The sequence below is a fragment of the Physcomitrium patens genome, chromosome 2 (genome assembly GCF_059467195.1).
Source record: "Physcomitrium patens ecotype Gransden chromosome 2, ASM5946719v1, whole genome shotgun sequence".
NCBI lineage: Eukaryota > Viridiplantae > Streptophyta > Bryopsida > Funariales > Funariaceae > Physcomitrium > Physcomitrium patens.
In genome coordinates, this window is record NC_143411.1 from 13,090,446 (window position 1) to 13,113,666 (window position 23,221).

Below are 23,221 nucleotides of genomic sequence, written 5' to 3' on the forward strand. Positions count from 1 at the left end.
GTGAACATCAAATTTGATTAGCTGAAGTTGGTAAGAAGCATGCGGATATGATCTTGTTACTGCTCTGTTGCCGAAGAGCGTTGAAATAGCACTGCAGGAGGTCAAACTTCTGCCTCCTTGGATGAGATTTCATAAGATCTGTGGAATATATTTGTGCTCTCGCCTGTTTCTACTTGTTTGACGCTGCCTGTTGTGTCAAATGTTGATTGAATGCAAAACACACCATTCTGGACTGCCTGGTAGATAAATGGTTTATTTTACTCATTTTCACCAAACCATAACGTGAATCATAAAAGCATTTCGACTTAAATGCTACAGTTCAATATGTTCACAACTATACAGTGTTCAACATTATTGTTCGCCAACTACTATTTCACAGAGTATTATCCTTGCAGATATTTTGCCAGTATTAAACAAGTATAAGTAATCAACTGATAGATAATTAACACCCTTCGATTTAAGATCCGATTCATAATGCCATCAACATTATGATACAAATCTATTTTAGGACCTGATCTTGTGAATTTTAAGGGCAGAGATCGGCACACTAGCAGCAAGAGCCACCTTCTCAACAGTAGCCGGGGCACTTAAGGAGCACCATGAGTTATCACCCCATTGCTCTTTCGCAGATGCCACTGCTTGACGTACTGCAAAAATGACACTGCAACACCAAATCCTTGTCAGTAAATTGTCTACTCAATTTAAGGGCCAATACGGTATATTTATGAAAATCATCAGCCTCCAGCAAGCTTAGCAGCATGTGTTGTTATCATTGGTTGAGTGAGAGCAGAGAAATATCGAGATCTTGGTATCTGATTCCATGGGTTGGACACTAGGCATAACTAGGCAGGTCTAGGTATGTTCTGCTTAAATGCGAGTCTAATGCCAAGAGATTATATTCGTTACCTGCACGCAAGGCCGTAAGGAGGTTCTCCAGAAAACTGCGGCCAACAAAACGGGACTAGGTCACGAGGGTATCTTTAGTTGCAAGAGTTTTACACGTATAGTTTTGGTTCTACACATCCAAGGGAATCAATCTAATCTCATAGGTGGAATTCTGAATGCAAATGAAATTGAATATTCCTCTCATTTGTGTGTTCAGTAACACCAATAAACAGATTCAACGATGACTAAAACCCGATACAGAAGGGTTAGTCTCTGCAGAATGAATGTACAAACTCCACGTCATACATCCAAATCAACCAAAAAATGTGAAAAAAGGGCAGGTGGTCCTTAGGAAAGAGAAACCAATCATGCCTTTGATCGCAGGAAGCCTGATGGATTACTGCTGTTGGGCAACAAGGCAGCACGGAAGTCGTGAGGGATGTCCTTAGAAGATGGAATCTTGTATTCCCAAGTACTATCCGTAACAAGCTGCACCATAAGAAATAACAAGAAATACGATTCAATTACACTTGACCATCCATCCTTCAAATTCTGGCTCTAAAATACAGGTTACTTAATCTCAGTATTAATAAGTGTGCAATGCACGGAGATTTGTCCAAGAAACTCGATGAAGTAAAATTTCGAAAATAAACCGTGTTCTACGTCTTCAGAACTTGCAGATGCTGTGGAATCTCACATTAATTCGTTACAGTTCTCATAATTTTAGAAAGTTTAGTTGATAGCTGATTTGGTATGAGCACCAAAGCTTTTACTAGTGAATGAAATTAGATGCAAATTTCATATGTTTCAACACATAAGTCCGCACTAATTAAAAGGAGCAAGAGACACCGCACCTTGCCATTATCGGTATTGTATCGGTATTCCTCAGACAAGTAATACCCAAGTCCTTGGATGAAAGCTCCTTGAATCTGTCAACAGAATTTCGTGTTAGCTGTCTTACATTGTAAAATCCACTATTCCATGATCTATTGATGAGGAACAACTTTCCATATCACATGCTTATATACTCTCTTAGCCTTCAAGCTCCGTACCAGGATTTTAGATGCGTGTTAGAAAACCAAATATAAAGGAATCTCACCTGTCCAATGTCAACTGCAGGATTCAAGCTCTTTCCACAATCTAATAGAATATCAACCCTCAAAACTCGAGTGTCCCCTGCGGAGGATGTAACGTATGTGGTCAAAATTTGTTCAACTTGGCGTACAGCAATATAACATGCAGCTTCGAAGAAACGTTTTTCAAACTCAGTGTCTAATTCCTCAAGACGCAACGTATGACACAAAAAATAAAATAAAATAAAATAAAATAAAATCAAGGCTTTGATTGACAAGCATAAAATTAAGATGCAAGATGTAACACCAAAGTTGATACAGGATAAGTTGAAATTCTTGCTTTCAAAACGAAGCAGTAGAATCAGTGCCCTTGCTTCTACATAAGCCAAAGAAGTGTAATTAAATACAGTTACATCATGAGAGTTAACTACAAGTAATAATAATCTACATAGTTTTGAAATAATCTAGATGTTTAGAGCATTGAAACCTGTCAAAACGTCCACTTCCACTTCGGAAACACCCGCCCCAAAAGATACATATCTGGAAAGACATCCAATCCGTACATCAACTTCGGTGTTCCATTGCTCAGGTTGTGATCTGATCTCTTTGTAAAGTTGGGTGTGTGTGTGTGTGTGTGTGTAAGTGTGTTAGAAAGCGAGAGAGAGAGAGAGAGAGAGAGAGAGAGAGAGAGAGAGAGAGTACACTATTGAGACAACTGAACTTCAAAAGAGAGATATGACCTATTCAGGCACATGTAACTTACTGATATGGACCGCATTTGCTAGCTGCAGGATTGACACGCCCACGAGCTTGAAGATCAACACCATTATCTACTCCTGATTGGATGAGATCCCCCCATCCTGGTTTCCCTTTTGAAGTTGTAAGCATCTTGCTTGTGGATTGTAACCGGGAGACAATTCTCTCGCATGCCCGCTGAAAAAGTGAACAGCATGCCACCAGAGTCAATGCACCTCAACTAACTGTATCAAAACATCTCGCTGAAAAATTAAAATAATCAAGAACTGTCAATAATCTGCGGGAGGCATCGCATAGAGCATGCCAGGAACCCTATGAAAACTATTGTTCTTCTCATCCTTCATGGACAACAGAAATTAGATCGCTTATCTTTGGATGTGAATGAGCTATATAAGGTTCTAATATTATATCAGACATTGCTGCACATCCCACATTATTGCAATCCTTCCAAATCTTTTCTGTATTGCATGAGGTACGTTTCTGAGTCACGTAGACAATTTCCAGCCAAAAAGTGTCAAAACAGTTCTCTGTGACAACCTGCACAGCCATTGCAGCAAGTTCTGAGGTAACTGAGCCTCCGGATTCCGAACAGTTATTCGCCACAATCGTTGTAACACTATTCACCCGTATGCTGGTTAAATCCAAACCATCTTTTACCAAACTTCCCAAAGTCATGGCCGCAACCTGACAGGCAAAGTAGAATAAAAATTGTCAAATCGAAATGAGATGCAAGTATTGTCACGGCAAAGATGCTTGTAAACTTTGATACATTCCAACGTAAAAGGATTCATTCATTCAACATTCTCGAAAAATTCAAAGATCGTTTGCAAAAAAAAGAAGAATAAACATCAACAATACAGACAAATGAGAAGAGTATCTACCTGGGCAACTTTGACATCGAGCCCCTGCCCCATTTCACAGCCTGAAGTATGAATGCCAACACTACCGTCGGGATAAACATTCACAAGAGCAATTTGCTGTTGAGCTTCCCAAGATGCATTAAATTTTACGGGTACTATTGAAATACCCCTTTTGATGAAATGATTGGCAGAGTTGAAATTCTTTATGCTTTTTAGACGGCTTTCGTAGTTGCTTGATTTCTGCAAAACTCAGCACTGGATCTCAATTCTAATCGAACTTGACAACCACCACCCAACCAAGATTGCCCACAATTGAACAAAGTATTGTACTTGGAAGTATAGTACGTAATCTTCTGAAGTCGCTTTCGATTAATCACCTTGAGAGTACTGAATACTTCTCTGGCGTTGCAGTAATCGAGCTTCTGCCCGCAAGGTGTGATGTCCCCAGGTTTATACATATTAGTCTCACGTACAATATCCGCTGGGATTTGAAGTGCAGATGCCACATGCTCCACCATCGTCTCGATCATGAAAACAGTCTCAACAAACACTCCATAACCCAACCACAATCACTCTAAATCAATGAGTTCTTTTCTAGTCACGAATCAGAAAAAAATAGTAAGATAAACCAATTAAGTAAATAATGATCTTAAAAATTAGGATTCAATCGTAAAACAAAAAAGAGATGACATATCAAGTTTAAGTACAAACAAGATATCATGAAATACTTGGAATGTAATCCAGTGAACTAAAACAAGCACAAAACATGGGAAACACGTGGAGAGATGGTTTACCAGGGCCACGCATGTATGTACATCCAGGAAGATTGGTGCGAGCAACATTTCCCTTGATATTCCAGTGCGGAATATTATAAGTGTTGTCAATGAAAGATGCTATCATATACATGTCTGGGTATTCAAAGTCAAAATGAGAGCCCTGTAACAAAAAGCAACTGGATAAGCTTTTCCCTTTACATTCGTTCGGTTCAGACAAATGAAGCATCTTGAACAAAAGACATATCCAGGTAGGCTCAAGTGATTCATGGCTCTGGAAAAAAAATATAAGTTCCGTTATCAGAATCATGGTGGGTACAAAGAAATGAAGAGGATGTCACTCCCATGTCTGATTGATTTTAGAGTCACGAAAATTTTCTCAAGCACTTATAAAATGGTGGTGATTATCACCCAAAGCCCCTACAATAGGATTATTTAGATGAAAATGGATGCTATTAAATAAAAATTGGTATCATCTTTATTGAAAAGAGAAACCTATAAGGCCAATTCGTTTAGGTGAGAAGGTTTCTTTCATATTTGAAACGATTGAACGCTGGGAAAAAGAATTCATGAACTTCAGCCCTTGAGGTTTATGTCATCAAACCCGGACACTGAAGGCTATGGAGGGACAACAAAGTTAGGTATTTTAGATTGAAACTGAAAGTAAATCAGTGTATTCGTCAAAAATGCTTTGGTTTATGCGGAGGTTGGCATCACAATTTATAAGAAAACAGGATAGATGGAGCTGGGTCAACGGACTAACATGATTATTCACTATCTTCAAATCCAAAGACTCAATGCGCCCATTTTTGTTAACGCCAATCTTGTAATCACATCTATAGGGACTCCGTGCTCCAACACTCTGGTTCAAATCCCACATCCATAACCTCAACAAGAAGTTATAGTGTATCACATACTATTTGTGGTCATGTCGCTGAAGACACTTAAAATTTGATCCATACATTTGTAAAACCCAATAAAATTTTCATACTTTTTCATGACGATATTAATAGGAGATAATGATAACAATAATAATAAGAATATTGTTTACAATGCTAACTGATAAGAAGAATAATAAACAAATAAAATAAAAATAAAAATAAAAATAAAAAGAAAAATCGTAAGCCATACAACCTATACAACTTAATTATAAATCAAAGAAAATCGGCACACATGATATCCAACCTGGGAAAAAACAAGTGTACAGACCTGCATATTAGTAGCCATATCAAGAACAAGGCGAACGGGCCTCTTGAGCTTAGCAGCAGCAATAGAACATGCCATGGCATGACTTGCTGAGCGATTAAGCTTTGCTCCATACGCACCTCCAATTCTTTTGACATTTACCTGCACGATCACTCTCACACAATTACCTTGTTGCAGTAGCTGAATCACCGCCAAGTCAATGGCAAGAATCAGATAAAAAAACAATTCTAACAATATTGACTCCGATTTTCGGCAACATGGAAGATTATTCAAACATTTCGTGATGCAGAAAACTGCAATAAATGTACTTCAGGCAAATCATTACTTACAGTGATTTTGTGCTGGGGTTGATTGAGGGCAACCGCCACACAATGCTGGACCTGCAAACCTCAGTGCAGCAAGGTAAGATCAGAAATGAGTGTTGGAACATGTGCTGTAATGACATGCATACACCACAAATAACACACAAGGAACGTAGCTTTTCTAAAAAGGTCCTCCAGAAACGCATACTTCGTAAGCCACACCTGAGCTGGGTCCTGTGTAGATGAAAAGACATCCATGGTGCTATCCTCTCCAGGAATGCATAGAGTTCGTTGTGTTTCAAGGTGATGGTGATACTGGTGTCCAGTGTTCACCTGCTTCAAAAATTGGCATAATAAGTCTTAAATTTAAACTAATCGGCCATAGCCCGAATTTATACCATGAAAAGGTTGCCAACATACACAAGGAGGACGATTGCAGACTGCGAAGAAAGACCAGCAACTCACTTGTCCTTCAATAACAGTGTCTGCCATCTGAAATCCTCGCTTCGTATCACCTGCACATATAAAGTAGATGAAAATTGATGATTCAGTTATTCTTACCAACCTGAACATTATAGCATGTTAATTAAGAAGACATTAAAACTGAGAAGAGATAATCATTTGTTCCAACAGATATGCAAGACCATATCCTGTCGAAACAAAACTCTTCGGCGCTTGCATCACAAATCAGAGAAGGCAACTCCATGGTCTATGACGGCCTGCATCCAAAAGATTAGACAATATGTATCTTTGAAAAACACATTAAGAGCAAGAATCTAATTTACAGCAGCATATGACACACTGTTCAATCATTCTTACCATGCTGCCAGTCAACTCCACGGTCTAGATAAAAGGAGTTCTTCGCAATCGCATCATCTATGGTTAGTATGGGCTTCTGGATACCAGCGTAATCGACCTTCACAAGCTTGGCTGCTTCATCTGCAACCCTCTGATGGTGCGAAAACAGAGCTTGTGATCAGCTTTTAATTAGAAGAAGATAAATATCGAAACGAACGTACAAAAAGGGACTTTTGAATCCCATAAAGCTGGAACACAATGAAGATGCTTGTAGTTCTTGCTACACTACAATCAGGATGGTGAAACTCCCAAGCAGGAAAATAATAAATATATAAATTGTAAGGATCACACCTTTGAATCTGCTACAATGAGACCAAGAGGTTGACCAAAGTAAAGCACCCGTTCAGTGGAAAAAAGTTCCTCGTACTCACTGCCCCAAGAAATGCGAAATCAAATTGAAGATAGAGAAGAGAAGTTCTCCATTTTAGATCATAGGAACCACCAGTGTAAAATCTAGCGCAGCAACATCAAAGACATGGCTAATCAAATCACTTCATTTGCAGTGCTACATAATATCACTTGAGCAAGTGTCGTAAGTACCTCACTAAGTTACAATATCCGTCGTCTTTCACAGTAGCAGCGGAAATGAACGTGAGTACACCCCGTTTTGAAAGAGCTTCGGAAGGATCAATTGACTTTATAACAGCATTGGCAACATCCGAAGTAACGTACGTTGCAAACAATCCGCCACCTACGACCATATCATCCATGTACTGCGCTTCTCCAGTGACCTGATAAGGCCCCACATGTGGTCAGAGCTACTCTAAGCCTTTTCCAAAGTCAAGTTGAACTCTTCGTTCTATATTTTATAATAGTCAAAATAAGAATAAAACCATGAAACGGTGATTTCGATCCGGTCACATACTTCAAAATTATGCGTGCAAACAAGATACACTATCAACAGACGTTAGGGGTGATACAGCAGGGTACAACCTAAACAGATTAAACTGCAGGGTAAAGCTTCAGGTTATTTATCCCGTCACAAGCCCAATTACCTGGAGGGAGGCCGATAACTTTGGAATTGGTAGTGACACAGGGTACTCTGCTGGATCACCCTGCCACACACAATATACATGCTTAAGCCGAGAAACATATTCCGCTGAAACGTAGTCAACGTGCGAGTTTGAAAGAGTGATCTAAAACCTCCAAGAGACAACCTCGGATCAACAACAGGATTCCTAGCAGAAGCCTCAAAAACTTCATCTGCAACTCGTGCGCGAACCAAAGACCGTACCTTATCAAAGTTAACCTCACCAGTAGAAATGGGTCGCTCGTACTGCAAAAGGAAACATCAAAACTTAGTAGCACTCGATACTGTAACATACAAGTTTTCAGATTGCACATATTAAAGGTAAAACTAAAACCGTATTAAAATTGAGCGGCAAACATAGCGTAATCAACTTAATTCTTCTCACCCTGAGATTTCTCAGTACTTCAAAAACACCTGATAAGGACGTAGAAAATCTTTGAAAAGCGTACTCATTCCCATGTTTCGAGGAAACTGTCAGGTGAAAATTAAGAGGTCCCTTCAAATAAAATCTAAGTATCAATGACAAGACTCTTCGCAACAATGTTTTTCGAGTACAACTAGTGCTATTGAAAAATACCTCCATGATTGAAGAACGCAAAGAAGCTGGAACTGCATCTTCAGGTAACAGAGACAAAAGCGCCTTATACAAAAATGCACCCAACAAAGTAGAGCGGTATTCGGTTCGTCCAAAAGCATGATCCAGTATCAGTTCCTCCCTTAGGATATCCAACGCCATTCCGCAAACCTACTCAACACTCTCGAGTCACTTCTCAGTGTAATCCACTTAACAACGGTGTAATCCACTTAACAGTGTTATCATAACAACGTGTAATCCACAGGCTAGGGTACTCTACATTACCTTCTCATCATAAATAGACTTGCCCTTCAGAAAATCCTCGGTGTTTCTTGCACGTTGCGGATTCTTGCGCACTCCACCATAAACAATTACTGGATTGCCTTCAATGATACCTGGAAAACTTGCAACTTGTAAGTCACACCAAAAATTCTCACAGTTGCTATTCCTAAACCTACAGACGATCATAGTCACAAACCATAACGAGATGAACGATAATGTTTTCTTACAGTGACGGTTCTGGTTTACTGATTACATGTCAACCACTAATCCAAAAAAAAACAAATTTTCACACACACAAATCTTATTTATCTGTTGTTACATGTGCACACGCAACCATAGACTAACAGTATTATAGCAATTTCAAAAGAGCTTCCTCGCAAATATTTTTAGTGATGTCATCTCCTTAAAAATTTCCATTGAACAAAATTCTAGGATGTTCTTGAAATGAGTCTATCAAGTACGTCTTGGAAGTACCTTGATTCTCTTGACTGTAAATTTTTTCTTACTTCAGCGAAAAACACTCTTACCAACAACACATAGAAATGAACCTAGTCCTGTCCGCACAATACGTACCTTTCACTGTGTCCACTTCCATATTGAATCCAGCATTCATCAAAGCGTGAGCATTTACTCTTCGTAGAGCAATTTTATATGTTGATACACGAGCATTTTTACCAAGAACAGGAATCACTATATCTAAAATCACTAGGCCGTCCAAGGATATCTTATAAAACTCCTCTAAGCTTAGAATACGCTCTTGTCCATTGTTATATGCAGAACCCACTTTGATCTTTGCCTTTGCTGTCATTAGAATGGCAGCTACATCTGATACGAAATCTCCATGCCCATGCGCCATTACCAGATTTCCAGCAACACTGCCTACATTACGTACTTGGTCGTGAGCCACCTGCAAGGAAACATTGATAAGTTCAACAATCCAACAATTTAGTTATTTCATTATAAAATAACATTCTCCACCTCAATAAGATATCTGAAACGTGCAATCTGAGGCGGCAAATAATGTACTAAATATATAACTCATTACAAGCTGGGTGTGGTTTACAATTCTCCAAAGTGAACACCAGACATGCTAAACATTTCTGAATCTCGGACTCGCTCCAAAACGAAGTTCGATGATGAGCACAACAAGGAAGAGCATCAACATCAGTTTCAAATTATATTAATATGGCCAGCTCAAAAAATAACAGCCAACCAACCCAAACAAAACCATTCCCAAGAATAACCAAACAAGTAAAAAGTGAAAGAGACAGAGGGTTTTTGATGTTTTGTGTTATGTATCAATAAATAACAATCTACTCTACTGCATCTCTCATCTGCAAGATACGGAAACAAAAATCAAACCATCTATACGACTCTTGCTAATATTGAACAGTACATGAGAACTCTCGCCCAATACCCACGTCATGATACCCATATAGTAATGAAACTATAGTAACAATTGCAGTCCAAATGGACTTTGGATCTGAAGAAGGCTAAAGAAAAAAATTAAAATTAAAATACACCTCAATGAGTGAAAAGTTCAAGGGGATAATAGCAACAAATAGGAAAAACAAAATTGAAAAATCAAGTCGTTAAAAAGGTACGGTAATGGAGATAATCTAACTTACTCGTTTGAGATGTTTATGAAGAGGCGCGTAACTTGGGGAGAGATCTTTGTGTAAATCTAGAAGGTCCATAAAATCCGTTATGGTTACAGCACCTCCAAGAGTAATGCCGTTTTCATCAACAGACACTTTTTTCAAATCAGGGATCTCAGAAATATCTGCAATAAAATCTGCAGAAGGTGGCTTGTAGACGCCGGTTGAAGTATTTCCTCTCACCACCCGCACTTTGTCTCCTCTATTTTTCGCACCATGAAGAAGGCCATATAACTCCTGAAGAGAGGTCAATCTCGCCCATGTAACACCTTCCTTCGAGAAGACCAACGTCCTTGGCTTCTTCATGCAAGACGTGCTCTTGCCTAGTTCTTCAATATCTTCCTGACATGCAGCTGCAGTGCAATTGACAGCTTTGCTACAATGAATGTTGTCGGTGGTCCTCTTCGCAAAAGTTTGAAACCCGTCGAAAATAGGACGATAGCCTGTGCATCTGAACCAGAAAAGACGCCCGAAGAACGAAAGCTTTTTTAGCACAACGATTTGCGCTTTCCCATACTGCATGTAATCCTGCATCTATCGCAATTATTCCACACAGAATCCCAACTATCACTTTAAGGTATTGGTATCATGGAATAAGTCTTCAGCTTGAGTTAAACCCCCAGTGGACGAACACCAGCGCTGACCAATTAATCACTTCAATTAATGGCCTCTCAAAAAGGGATCAAATTAGGATTCAAAAGGTTTGACAAAAAATTTAGAACAAGGTAACAAGGATTTAAAACACGGTTAAATAACCTGCAAAGATTGCCATCAAGCTGGTCCTCCACTTGCTGAGCTGTGGGCTCTGGATTGCTCTTGAGTAAACCATACATGCTCATTACCTGCAACCCCAATTCAGTTTTAGAATCTCCCACTCTCATGTTTAGCTACTTATTTGCCTCTAAATGTGCACGTAAGATACTCTAGAGAAACCCAGGTTAATTTACGCGATATTACTAAAACCGACCTGCAACTATGAAACTCGATAAGGAGACCAGACAATCGCTATATACCCACGCTAAACCTTAGACGATCACCAATTCAAAGCACACTCTAAAAGAAAGCAAGAGAAGTGGGAATTGAGGAGCGTACAAATCCTGGTGTACAAAATCCACATTGCGTTCCATGGTGATCGACAATGGCGGATTGAACAGGATGCAACCCCTCCTTCACGTTGCCCACCCCTTCCACGGTGGTCACCTTCTTCCCATCCACGGAGCACAGAGGAACCAAGCACGAACTGACAGGAACCCCTCCACACATGGAATCGGGACCTTCTAGAACCACCGTGCAAGATCCGCATCCTCCTTGCTTACACGGCAGCTGAAGCCCCGAGAGCCCCTTCCCGTATCTCAAATACTCCCCTAATGACGAATTCGGATCCGGGTGCTCCACCACCACCGCTTCACCATTCACCTCAAACTCCACACAATCCCGCGAGCTCGACATGGCGGCAGAGTCTCGTCTCGTCTCCTCTACTCTCCTCTCCTCTACTCTCCCCTAGCCACTCAGTCGGCTCTAAATTCAGCTCTGTTACTGCGCTAACGAAAACGGCAACGGCACTGACGAAGCCCAAACATGAACATCAGTACCTGTGAAATCGCAATTCAGGACTAAGAACACCTCCAAAGCAAACAAAGTGGAGTAATAAGGATTGGAGAAAGAATGAGAGGGAGGGAGGGAAGAAAAGAAAAGTATAGATAAGACAAGACAAGCAACGAGAGAGATTGAGCCATAGAGAGAACGGGAATGAGAGCGAGAGATTGAGAGATTGAGATTGAGACAGAGATACACAAAGAGCGACGCCCTTTTCCAGCGAGAGTCGTGTCTCCCACCACCGCCTTCCTTCCTCTCCCTTTTCGACGCCGTTGTCTTAATCTTCGTCGCCTTCTTCATCGTCGTCTCCGTCCGTCCATTCGTCCGTTCGTCCGTTCGTCCATCGCCATGCCCAAGTTCTCTATGAGCACACACAAGAGAGAGCATGTTGGAAATTCTTCATTACCCCTAAGCTGTGTAAATGTATCTACTTTGCTAAAAGGAATCCTCAACAATTATTTATTTATTTATTTATTTTCCTGTCTTTGTAAGTTGGTTGTTGTTAAATATTTTTTGGAACGATCAATTGAATCAACTTTTGAATCAATTGTGTGAATATCTGCATATATGTGTGTGTGTATATGTATATGCATGCAACTAATCCATCAGGGTGAAGTATTAAAAAATTAAGTATTAGAATTCTAAACTTTCAGCATGAATTAGTAGCACCAATGAAACTAAAAGAACAACAAAAAGAATGATTAACAATAATAACTAATATAAAGTAGATCTAGCATGTCTGTGGTATCTTAATATTAATAGTAAAATATTAATTTAGATTTTTTTTTCATTGATATGTTACATAGAATTAATTTTTATATAGTGATTCTAAAAAAAAATTACATCAAGAAAATAAATAGGTAGTTAACAAAAAATTATATCTTTGACCCCAAAAATTGATTTGTCCTTATAATGTGAACTAGGTTGTGGTTGTTGTTGCAATACATAGTAGATGTGATTATTTATGGAATGTAAAATATTTATAGGATTAACTTTATAAGAGATTTGTTTAAAGAATTTCATATGTTGTTGGAGTCACATAATAATTTTGTAATTTTGGTGTTGTTCAAAATTCATGTTGCAATTTTGTAACTATTTGCAAGTATTAAGTTGCTACAAGAAAGAGATTATATTATTTGCAATGGGAAATGTATTGTCAATAATGTGAACACATATTGTCTTGCAGAATGTATACTATAATTATATTTTGGCCAAAGACTTCTATTATTTATTTTGTAGTTATATGAAACTTATATTGATGTCAATTGTAATCAACAATGTTATTTAGAACCAACATATTTTAATTTTTTAGTTTTAAATTTATTGATCTAAAACCATTTGTAATGTGCATGTGGTTATTATACAATCCTAAATGTCTTGTAGAATTTATTATCTAGAGTTGAAATTTTTATTTACAAAAGTGGTTTATAGTTAAAGTTTGTATATTTATTTATTTATTTATTTATTTATTTATACTACATTGACTTTTAAATAAAAGATATAAACTTTGTGGTCATAACGGTGTTATTGTTGATAAAAGACAAGAGCTCTAAAGATGTTTAAGCAAAACTGATGTTGAATTTAAGATAATTATTGTAAAAATATAATCTTTTTATTATACAAAATTCTTTTTTTAATTGAATAAATTTAAGTATTGGCTATGTTGACATAAAAAAAAAATTATTGAAAATGTAATGTGTACATTGTTAATACAAATTAAGAAGTAGATAATATATTCCATATTAGAGATTACAACAATAATTGATAATATAGTCATTATGTTCTTTTACCCTTTTCAACTTTATAATTAATATTACAGAATTTATGCAATCTACACCAAATTTTAGTAGTATAATTGGAAATATTATATACATATATACACACATATATATCAAATTAACTTTAATTTAAACAATGTTTTTATTTTTAGTAGAATTTAAAAATATATTGTTAAATCTGTTATTTTCATGCTTTGTAAAATAGAAAAAAACAATCATGTAAACAATACCATAAATAATTCTACATTCTAACAATATATATATATATATATATATATATATATATATTTATTTAATATTTAAATCTCTACTAATACTTTTTATCCTTATAAATCTTCTCACAAAATAATTTAATCTAATATTATTAAATTTTAATTTTTAATTTTTTACATAATAATAATATTTATTATACATTGTAATCTTTGAAAAAAGAAGAAACTTATTTGAAGTCTAAAATTCTTTTTATAATCCAAAAAAAAATGATTTGTTTAGAAACACTACTCTTGTCAATCTTGATATTCTTAGAAATCTTCAACCTAACCAATTCTAAACTTAATACCTCTAAAACTCAAATTCTATTAATCTTGAATTTTAGTTCCAACCATATCTAAACATTTTTAATAAATCTTAAGAAAACTCTGAAAAACCTTAAACAAGCCCTAAACATATCCTAAAAAAGCCTAATTAACCTTGCCAAATCCCAAAGAATCCTCTCTTTACCATACATATATGTTATTATGGCTTGAAGTTTGATTTTGGCCCTTTCTGTCAAACGGTCTTTCTTGAGAGTTAATTTAATCTTGTTTAAAATAATTTTTGTTAAACAAAATACTCCTATTTTTAACTTTAAGGTGATTTCATTTATTTTACATCTATTTCTTTATATCTTTATATCTTTTTATTTATAACCATGTAAAGTAAGTAGAAAACCTTATTTTATCAATAAAAGTAGCATAAAATATTAAATTTTCAACTATCTTCATTCTATTAATCATGATTTTTTTAAAAAAATCTTTGTTAATATTATAGTAAAGATCTTTTATATGTATGTATATATATTAACAAATTTGTTTTTAAAAAAATTATGATTAAATTAACCGTTTCACTTAATAATTGTGTTATAGCACTAGAATAGTTTTTACAATATCAAATATAAAGAAAATTTACAAATTGAATCTTTCTTGACACACATCAAATTCTATACTATATAAATTTCATCAATAAATAAAAGAAGGTGTGGAAATATTCTTAAAAGATTTAACCTTAATTTACATGTCTTTATTGTGTAATTTATAGATATTATGAACTTTACTACTTTATTTCAATAGTTTTTTCTTGCCAATATTTCTTTTAGAATATAGAAAAAACATGAGTTTTTGTATCTCATAATTTTTATTTTTTATTTTTTTATTTTTTTATTTTTTTGTTATTTATTTATTTATTTTAATATAGTGCTTAGCATACTAATATTTTTTCTAGTATATTTTTTTCCATGTTATCTATATGTTGTCTAAATTGCCCTACTAAGTTGCTATATAAAAAAATAAAAAAAATATTAAAGAGTCACAAGCACCATGTTAGCATCCTAAATCCCATCTCTATCTAATATCTTTTTTTGATTCAACATTATATACATGTATTAAAATTAGTGGTATTAGCACATTTTACTAAAAATTATAGAAAATATTTTTTATTATTTAGAATTAGAATAAATTTAATTCTAATTTTGAAGCTTTTCTTAAATTTTTCATTTTACATTTATTTTGGTTATAACTTTTAAAAATTAGTTTGTACCATCCATACTATACAAAACTAAATGTAACTTTCTGGCATATTGAATAAGAAAGTTTGGAATTTCTTATTCTTTAGTATAAAAATAATAAACTAATTGTGTGTATTATGTTTTTTTTGTCCATTTGGTTCTTTACATAAGGAGATGCATAAAACAAAATAATAATTTAAGAAGCCTTATAAATTGTACTTTAACTATTTATTTAAAGACCTATTTTTTTGTTTTTAAAATCTATTTAAAAAAAATGAAGAAGATAAGTCAGATTTTTTAGAATTGAACATTTAAAAACACCATACAATTATATATTAATTTTGTTTAAATATATATTTTAAGTTTTTTATTTTTTTATTTTTTATTTATTTTTTGAATACATAATTGGTCTTTAAGTTTGATCTTTATTATATATATATATATATATATATATATATGCATTCCTATAATTTTTCTTTTTCATATATATGCATTTCTTCTAACAAATATAAATCATTGAAATTTTGATTGGTGTGATGACAATTAAATTTATGATTATTAAATTTTAATCATTTTGTTTTAAAGAAGTTTTTAATATTCATATTAAGTAAATTATATATCAATTTTTGATTAAAAAATTAAGCAAATTAAGCTTTTTGTAGTTATTGAAAAGAATTATTATATGTCTTCTATTTTGCCACTAATCCTTTTTACTAAAGTATATTACTTGTGTCATTTGAAGGTTAATAGACAATAAATTAGAGAGATGTCTTATGATCTTTCAATTTAGTATATAACTAATTTTTGAATTTAATCAACCTGTATTTCTACGTGTATTATATTCAAAAAAGTTAGCTTAATTTTTCTTGTAAGAATAACATAATTGTACGGGATATCCTTTCAATTTTAATTAAATAATTCAAATTTTAAAATTTAAAGATCATCACATTAAGATTTATAAAATTATGATCATTTGGGGATTATAAATGATATATATATATATATATATATATATATATAAATATATATAGAGAGAGAAGGAATTGCTAAAAGCCTCACCCCAAAAGGTGTTGTGGTTGCTTGCATCATAATTCTTTTTGAGATACTTTGGAAGAGATTGGTGAGCATAGCAACTTGCATTTGGATAGAGAAAGCATTGGAAGTGAAGATTTAGTGTATGTGGACAAGTAGAGAGCAATAGGAGAGAGCCAGATTAGATACAAGTAAAGAATAATAGAGGAGAGCAAGATTGGACACAAATAAAGAGTAATAGAGGAGAGCTAGAATAGACACAAGTAGAGAGTGTCAAGAAAGAAAAGTGACATGGAAGGGAGTTTGGAAGGGAGTTTGGAGAGCATGGAAGGGAGTTTGGAGAGCAAGAATAGAAGGGAGAGCAAGGATATACCTACATGGGATGTGGCTTTAATAATATGAAGGTGTTGCTTTAGCAACTTTATATATATATATATATATATATTTGATTATTTTATCGCACTAATTTATTTTTTATTTTTATTTTTATTTATTGAAGTTGGTAGAACTTAAAATAAGATGGACAAACAACATTTAGATGTATGATATTTTAAAAATATATTCCAGTTTCACTATCTCCTCTTAACTGTAGTATTATTACATGAAGATTTGTTTTGATAAAACGTTGACTATCAGAGCATATGGTCTCATGTACAAGACATTGAGAATTTGTGAAGTGTGTTAGTTTCTTCAGATATGTCATGAAAAGATAAATCAAATACCTGGAGCCACTGTATACACTTTTTCAAATGCATTTTTTGTACGCCTCTTCGACTGTATTTGAGCACGTTGTGTTGCTCAACTTTCCTTCTAGTTGGGGAAGACAGAAGTGCAATAAAATGCCAAAAGAATCTCGAAATTTATCAGTGAGATGGGAAAAGGAAATGAAAAGGAAGTGATATATGTATCTTGCTCAAGTGCAACAACAGATTTATGTGACGCCATAATTTAAATTTCGAAACCGGGGAAAAAGGATTGGGCGGGGTTAGCGCAGTCGAACCAGGAGCACGCGGTGCCCGCAAGACCTTCAAACAGCGAGTGGCGATGGTCTCCGCCGTGCATCTCCCCAGTCGACAGCAGTCGCTTCGCGTGTTTGTGCAGCCATCCTGCGAACTGACGAGCGCGGAACAGGTGCTTCTTCCCTCCGATGCTCCTGTACATCGCCAGAAACACGTAGGTGTTGCCACTGACGCCGTGGCAGATTCCCAGCCTTCTCAACAGTCCCCTCTCCCACACCACATCCGCCGCTGCCTCTGCCGCCTCCCCCAAGCAATTGTCCACGGGAAACACCTGTGTGAGTCTTGCCAAGTTCTTTTAGTGAAATTCCTTCGTGAAAATTCTAGATGAAGTAATAGGAGGAATGTGAGTGATGTGGTGAGGATGAGAAAGTGACCTCTAGTGCTTTGCAGAGCGTCATCGTGATTCCAGGTGCTCCTTGGCACCAGTGTACGAGTCGGTCGCCCCTTTCGTCCTCTACACTGACCCTGTAATTACCGCGGGAATACCGCTTCTTCACAATGTAGTGTAGCGTACCTTTGATGTCCTTATTATCTTGCTCCGTCAAAGGAAAGTGCAGGAGAATTTGGATAATACCTGCCAGCCCATGAGATGCACCAAAGTATCTGCGCGACTTCCATGGATACATTAGAGGACATTCGGGTGTGGCATGAGCACGCCCCGAAGCCAGTACTGCGTCAACCACAGGTCCCTGCACAATCCCAACCCCGCCAGATGCCAAATACTCACCATAAGGTCATGATTATGTAGTACTGCAACGTACACACAAACACTTATTACAGAAGATAGGTTTGAAAATGATTAGATTGCAGTTACGCGATCACGGTTTGGTTTGCAGCATAGGTGATAGTCTTAATTCGTTCTGTCTTCGTTGTATTTTTTATTTTTTTATTTCTAAAAATAACCCCTACCTGGTGTGAGCCATGATAGGGCAGAGGGATAAGCTTTCGTGAATTCTAAACACTTGTGAAAGCATTGTGAAGACTCAACAAAATCTTCAAATTGAAACGTAGGGACATTAGAAAATTCCTCACCGTCATACTCCACAGAACCATTTCCTCGCTGATGTATTTGTTAATGAAAAGTGCAGCATACAAAAATCCGACACGTCCGTTGAGGAGCTCACATGGCAGGCTGGATCCTTCATCAACAGGGCCCATGGATAACACTCTTCGGCCACCAATCTATAACCAAATAATTGGAGGTCCACCTTGAATGAAGTATAGTGAATGCTCTCTTAAATGCAACTAACTTACCTTTTGCCACCATGCCCTAAAATTGCATCGTACAGTGCGGTGTTCAGAGTGTCTGATTAACAAGTCCTGCTGTACGTCAACTCGCGGTAAAATGACCAAATACATACGACCATGATCGAAAGAGGGATTTGCCGGTCAAAGTTACGAATCGACGACATTGACTAACCCGCTTGAAATGATCCAAGAAGAAATCACGACGAGTCTTGTCATCGCCGATTTTCGCAGCAACCGCTCCCATGGCATAGATTCCAGCCTGCCCTCGCAAAAATGTGACGTTGCTGGTCCATTCTCAAACATGCCCCACTAAGATGTGTGAGAACACTCTCATCAACGCACACAACAAGAGGCACACAAAAAACTGAACACACTCAAGTACCTTAATAATACACAACTAGGCAACATTATGTTGTGGATAACACTGAATGGTTTCGTGGGTGAACTTACTCTGGGTGAGTCGGAGCAGCCGCGCAACAGGAATCCACAATTTCGGTGAAGAGCGCAAGATCTTGTGGACTTCCAGTGGCGAGGTACGCTTTGAAGCATAGAAAGGCCGTTCCGAGGACCCCAGTGTACATGGTTGGATCTTTCACTCTTGGACCATTCCTAATCCATGTTGCTTGCACAACCTGGGAGCAGAGCGATCATATCATCCTTATGCTGTATTCGAGACTTTGCCCTCAGAAACAATACTGTCCTTGATGTCTGTGAACTGGCTTGCAATCAGAAGTTGGTCCCAGTGACGTGAAATTCACCTCATTCTTCAGTTCCATTGCAGACTTAATGAACGTCTTAGAGTTTGGAAACGAGTGCTCCAAAAACTCTGGTGGAATCCAAAGGGCCACAAGAGGAGCAGTCGTTTCAGTTAACGGAACTCGCTGAGACTTGTCAATTTCTTCGTCGGAGCCCCGCCATGCCACCTTGTAATCATTCATATTGTTCGGAAAATTCCGTATTTCAATCGAGGGAGTTGTGGAGTTGTGTCTGTCAGTTTTTTTCTTCTTGTTAAAGATGAGCTCCAGAGGCTCCTCATTTTTCGACATCTCAGGGAATTCATACAGTTTTGCTGTTGTTCCGTTGTTCCTTTTTTGCTTGTCTGCAGTTTGATGTACTAGAAGGGTTTGGCCTGTAATCTGACAGTGAATTTCTGTAGGGGGATTGCAATTCAGCCGTTCCTTAACACGATGAGAAACTTCATGTGAAAGATTCGGTTAGTTTGTTTCCAGCATATTATCTTCGTCTTCGTTTTCGTCCGTCTGATATTGATGCATTCAACGAGCAATTCACATCTATTATGCTATCTATTCGGAGGACTATCTCATATTGTTTGCCCAGCGTTCAACATTGAATGAAGGCAAGCTTATTTTGTGGACTCATCAGAAAATATCAACAAGAACTCAATTCGTGGCAAGAAAGACATGCCTACTGTTGGTTGAGCTGCACGACTTCAAGTGTAACCAGTTGTATTCCGAAGTTTTACGATCTCGCCTTCGAAACAGCAGAAAGATGTATCTGAACTGACGTTTCCAACTTGTATTTTTATCCTGAATATAAAACAACTCCACCACGTCCAGAGTCATATTTGGTGGTTGCAACATTCAAGCCGGCGAAACTGAAGAAGCTAATGGCCTGGAGGAAACTGGCGGCAACTTCGGTGACAAGAGTATGAAGTTGCACTGAGTAGGCATCTTGGCGTCCAAAAGGTGCAATGAAGATCGGAAAGTCGTTGGAAGATGGTTCAATGTACACGCGCCATGCATATGCTAGCTAAGCATTCAATAGTTCCTGAGACTTCCATAAAGATAGAGAAGCTCCACCTGGTTAGCCTGAATGAAACAACCTTCCTCTAACGGTTGGTATATCACAATCTAACTGCGTTCGAGTGAAAGTGAAGTAACATGTGCGGGTGAAGCAGCCCCGAAGCGTTACATCTCGAGGTGGAGTCGATTCAATCCCTATATAGGTTACTGTCTTAACTGTTAAGGATTGGTTCTGAATGATGAAATCTCGCTCAAACCAACTAAATAATGGTAAAAGACATCAACGGGTTCGCAAGTAGTACCTAACGTGTTTGTTGTTTCCAAGTTGCTAGGTCAGCTGTTACCAGCAACACACAGCCAGGGTGGTTATGGATGGTGAGTTCCTTGAAGAACCTGACCGTACACCTCCAGGTGTAGTTAAATTGCAACGACGAGCGTCGGACCAGATCAACGTGCTCCACACTGAACGTCTTACCTATCATTAGTCCTCTTCAAGAGTTGGAATCAACAGCATCATGTGAATCAACTTCTGTGCAATTCCTTCTATGGAATGTCATGATATGCCAACAGCCTGGTTGTCAGCGCGTATGAGATAACAGAATCTGCATACTTCAGAAGTAAGATAAGTTCTGAGATTAGCAAAAACTTAACGAATGTGGATTTGAATAGAGATGTAACACAATTACATCACAACTAGTTCGTTCAGTGTATTGGACGAGGTTTATCTCGTGCACATTATTATGCTCCTGTACGAGCTGTATTGATTCTGCTCAAGTACGGCACTCAATTACCGAAAGTTGATTAATAATTGCGTTTTGCTCACTTCAACTTGGCGTGGGTACGTTGGAACGATAACCCGAAGAAAAACTCCATTGAGGGTCATTCAGACAACAATAGATAATAAAGCTACTCTGTCGATATACGCAGAATCCTTAACCTTTACAAAAATGAAGAAGAAATTAATGCCTCTGACAGAATATTTTGTGAGCAATGACCTCCGGAACAGTAGTCGCTTAAATTATGCTTAGATTTATTACGTATAGGTATTAATTCGGCAGCAACCCTGAGAGACCACATGGTGATGTCGAGGCATGATCTGTCTACAAAATTCAGCTAATTTAAGGTACCTACACGCCTAACTTCAGAGTTCGATTAGCCTGGTGCAATATTTCGAGACAGCAGATGCTTTCTCCGATAAATCATGTGCTGCAATGATCAGGAGTATGACAGAGCATCGGACGCGACGAAACTTTGAGGGAATACATATATTGGAAGGTTTCAAGCATGCGGTTGACAACAAGACAAGGGAGGAGAGGGTGAGTTTCATCGCGCAAGAACCTGTCGGCGGATGGAGAAAGCCCTCCCTCGATTTGCTTCTCAAATTTTTCATAACATGTGCAGGATGGACGGAGCCAATCGTAACCACATAACAGCTTCAACTCCACGCTCACGCCAAATTCGTTCTTACGTCATTCAATCTAGACTTACCGAACTTCTTCAGCAGAGAAATATGCGACGCAATCGATGAAACATAAATGATCATGCGGGATTGTTATGCAAAGGCTTTTCGAAGACCACGACTTAAGATAATATCTTCGACGTGAGCCAGTAGTTGCGATGGTCATGAAGTTTTGCGGAGGCCTACAATCCAACCAGACTGAAGCACAACAAACCACGTAGTGTCCGCGGCAGCCGCATAATAGAGTCTGCTTGAATTGCAAGGCGTCTACAAAACTCATGGCAGAAAAAAACCTCGTCCGACGTTGTCCACGGCGAACCTCGGATGCCGATCGAAGGGGTGAAACCTGTGCTGGGAAAGGGGTAGTCCACTCGATCCCAGGAAAGGAAGAAGGGAGAGAAGGGCAAGGCAAGAAAGGAATATTGAGCTAGACACGAGAGGCTGAGGCGGGTGACAGTGAAGTAGGGGAGCCCTTATTATAAGGTGAGACAAAGGGACGAGGCGGGGCCCAGAGGAAGCCACCACGGCAGACAAGGCACCGAATCTAGAACCACAGAGCCGGAGTTGCATTGTTTATTGGCGATAAACGAATCCTCCCCTTCTTGAAGTATTCCCTGTCTACTCTTCTGGTTGACTTGGTGATCCTCAGCTCGTGCCACTCGATGCGCTGCTTTGGTTGCATCCTCGATTTAGACTCCTTGCAGACTCATCGTGCTCTGCGACCCGTACTCCCTTCCCTCTTGTGCTTCGCATTCGCATCATGGTCATGATGCGCAGCACTCTGGAGCACTGGCTACGTTGACATGAACAACCCCCTCCGCATCCGGCCCCTCCTTCATCCTGCTCCCCCTCCTGCATTGCCACCTTCAATCCGCTCCACCTCTCATGTATCTTCGCATCATGCAGCAAGTACCGTCAATCAGATCACTGCGAGCATCTCGCCTGTCTGTACGAGCTGGCCCAAAAATTTGAGCCTCCAGCTCCATGGCGAGCTCTACTGTGAGAGAAGGTGCGTTCTCCCCTTCTCCCTTGCTACACAACGCGACTGGCTGGCTGGCCCACTTCGCTTAACCTTATCCCCCTGTGAATGAAACGACACAAACCTTTCCATGTTTGTGAATGAATCCATGTTTTCTATGCTCGGGGTCAGTCATCCTTGTGTACTTTAAAACTATTGATTCGTTTTTTTCTTTTCTTTTCTTTTTCTTTTTTCTTTTCTTTTCTTTCCTTTTTTGATTAAAGGAGAAAATTCAACTCTTTTTTTATCCATTTATTTCTGGTGATTTTTAAAACCTGATTTTCATAGC

General features: G+C 37.7%; 2 protein-coding genes across 9 annotated transcripts; both read right to left on the minus strand.

Annotated features, from left to right (window-relative positions):
* Window positions 1-240: 240 nt before the first annotated feature.
* On the minus strand, window positions 241-12,035 carry LOC112278906 (uncharacterized). Its single transcript, XM_024512800.2, has 27 exons — window positions 11,350-12,035; window positions 11,014-11,099; window positions 10,228-10,708; window positions 9,173-9,506; window positions 8,603-8,712; window positions 8,321-8,488; window positions 7,948-7,989; window positions 7,709-7,768; window positions 7,254-7,444; window positions 7,005-7,083; window positions 6,675-6,804; window positions 6,321-6,370; window positions 6,078-6,188; window positions 5,883-5,933; window positions 5,557-5,694; window positions 5,111-5,209; window positions 4,369-4,510; window positions 3,952-4,124; window positions 3,596-3,814; window positions 3,252-3,398; window positions 2,722-2,891; window positions 2,446-2,498; window positions 1,985-2,061; window positions 1,740-1,814; window positions 1,258-1,374; window positions 907-941; window positions 241-661 (listed from the first exon to the last, which is right to left on the minus strand). The coding sequence occupies exons 1-27, from the start codon at window positions 11,704-11,706 to the stop codon at window positions 505-507; spliced, it is 3,852 nt and encodes a 1,283-aa protein (XP_024368568.1). The 5' UTR covers window positions 11,707-12,035; the 3' UTR covers window positions 241-504.
* Window positions 12,036-16,943: 4,908 nt separating this feature from the next.
* Window positions 16,944-22,175, minus strand: LOC112294007 (lanC-like protein GCL2). Of its 8 annotated transcripts, none has more exons than XM_073540646.2 (8): window positions 20,758-22,175; window positions 19,451-20,480; window positions 19,143-19,324; window positions 18,865-18,976; window positions 18,477-18,626; window positions 17,819-18,133; window positions 17,426-17,715; window positions 16,944-17,232 (listed from the first exon to the last, which is right to left on the minus strand). In XM_073540646.2, the coding sequence occupies exons 2-8, from the start codon at window positions 19,736-19,738 to the stop codon at window positions 17,073-17,075; spliced, it is 1,497 nt and encodes a 498-aa protein (XP_073396747.1). In that variant the 5' UTR covers window positions 19,739-20,480; window positions 20,758-22,175; the 3' UTR covers window positions 16,944-17,072. The 8 variants fall into 8 exon arrangements, with proteins under 8 accessions (XP_073396747.1, XP_073396736.1, XP_073396748.1 ...); XM_073540635.2 differs by having other exon boundaries at window positions 19,451-20,486; XM_073540647.2 differs by having other exon boundaries at window positions 19,451-19,842; window positions 20,118-22,175.
* Between the last annotated feature and the right edge of the window lie 1,046 nt (window positions 22,176-23,221).

What these genes read in the sequence shown, in the direction of transcription:
- LOC112278906 (XM_024512800.2), bottom strand. Translation starts at nt 11,706, where the DNA reads ATGTCGAGCTCGCGGGATTGTGTGGAGTTTGAGGTGAATGGTGAAGCG. An exon ending in GGAAGTGGACACAGTGAAAG is followed by an intron (nt 8,713 to 9,172) that starts GTACGTATTGTG and finishes CAAGTTTTCCAG; the next exon opens with GTATCATTGAAGGCAATCCA. An exon ending in CTGCAGTTGACATTGGACAG is followed by an intron (nt 1,815 to 1,984) that starts GTGAGATTCCTT and finishes TTCTGTTGACAG; the next exon opens with ATTCAAGGAGCTTTCATCCA.
- LOC112294007 (XM_073540646.2), bottom strand. Translation starts at nt 19,738, where the DNA reads ATGTCGAAAAATGAGGAGCCTCTGGAGCTCATCTTTAACAAGAAGAAA. An exon ending in TCTTGGATCATTTCAAGCGG is followed by an intron (nt 18,627 to 18,864) that starts GTTAGTCAATGT and finishes ATTTGGTTATAG; the next exon opens with ATTGGTGGCCGAAGAGTGTT. An exon ending in CGCTCTGCAAAGCACTAGAG is followed by an intron (nt 17,716 to 17,818) that starts GTCACTTTCTCA and finishes AGACTCACACAG; the next exon opens with GTGTTTCCCGTGGACAATTG.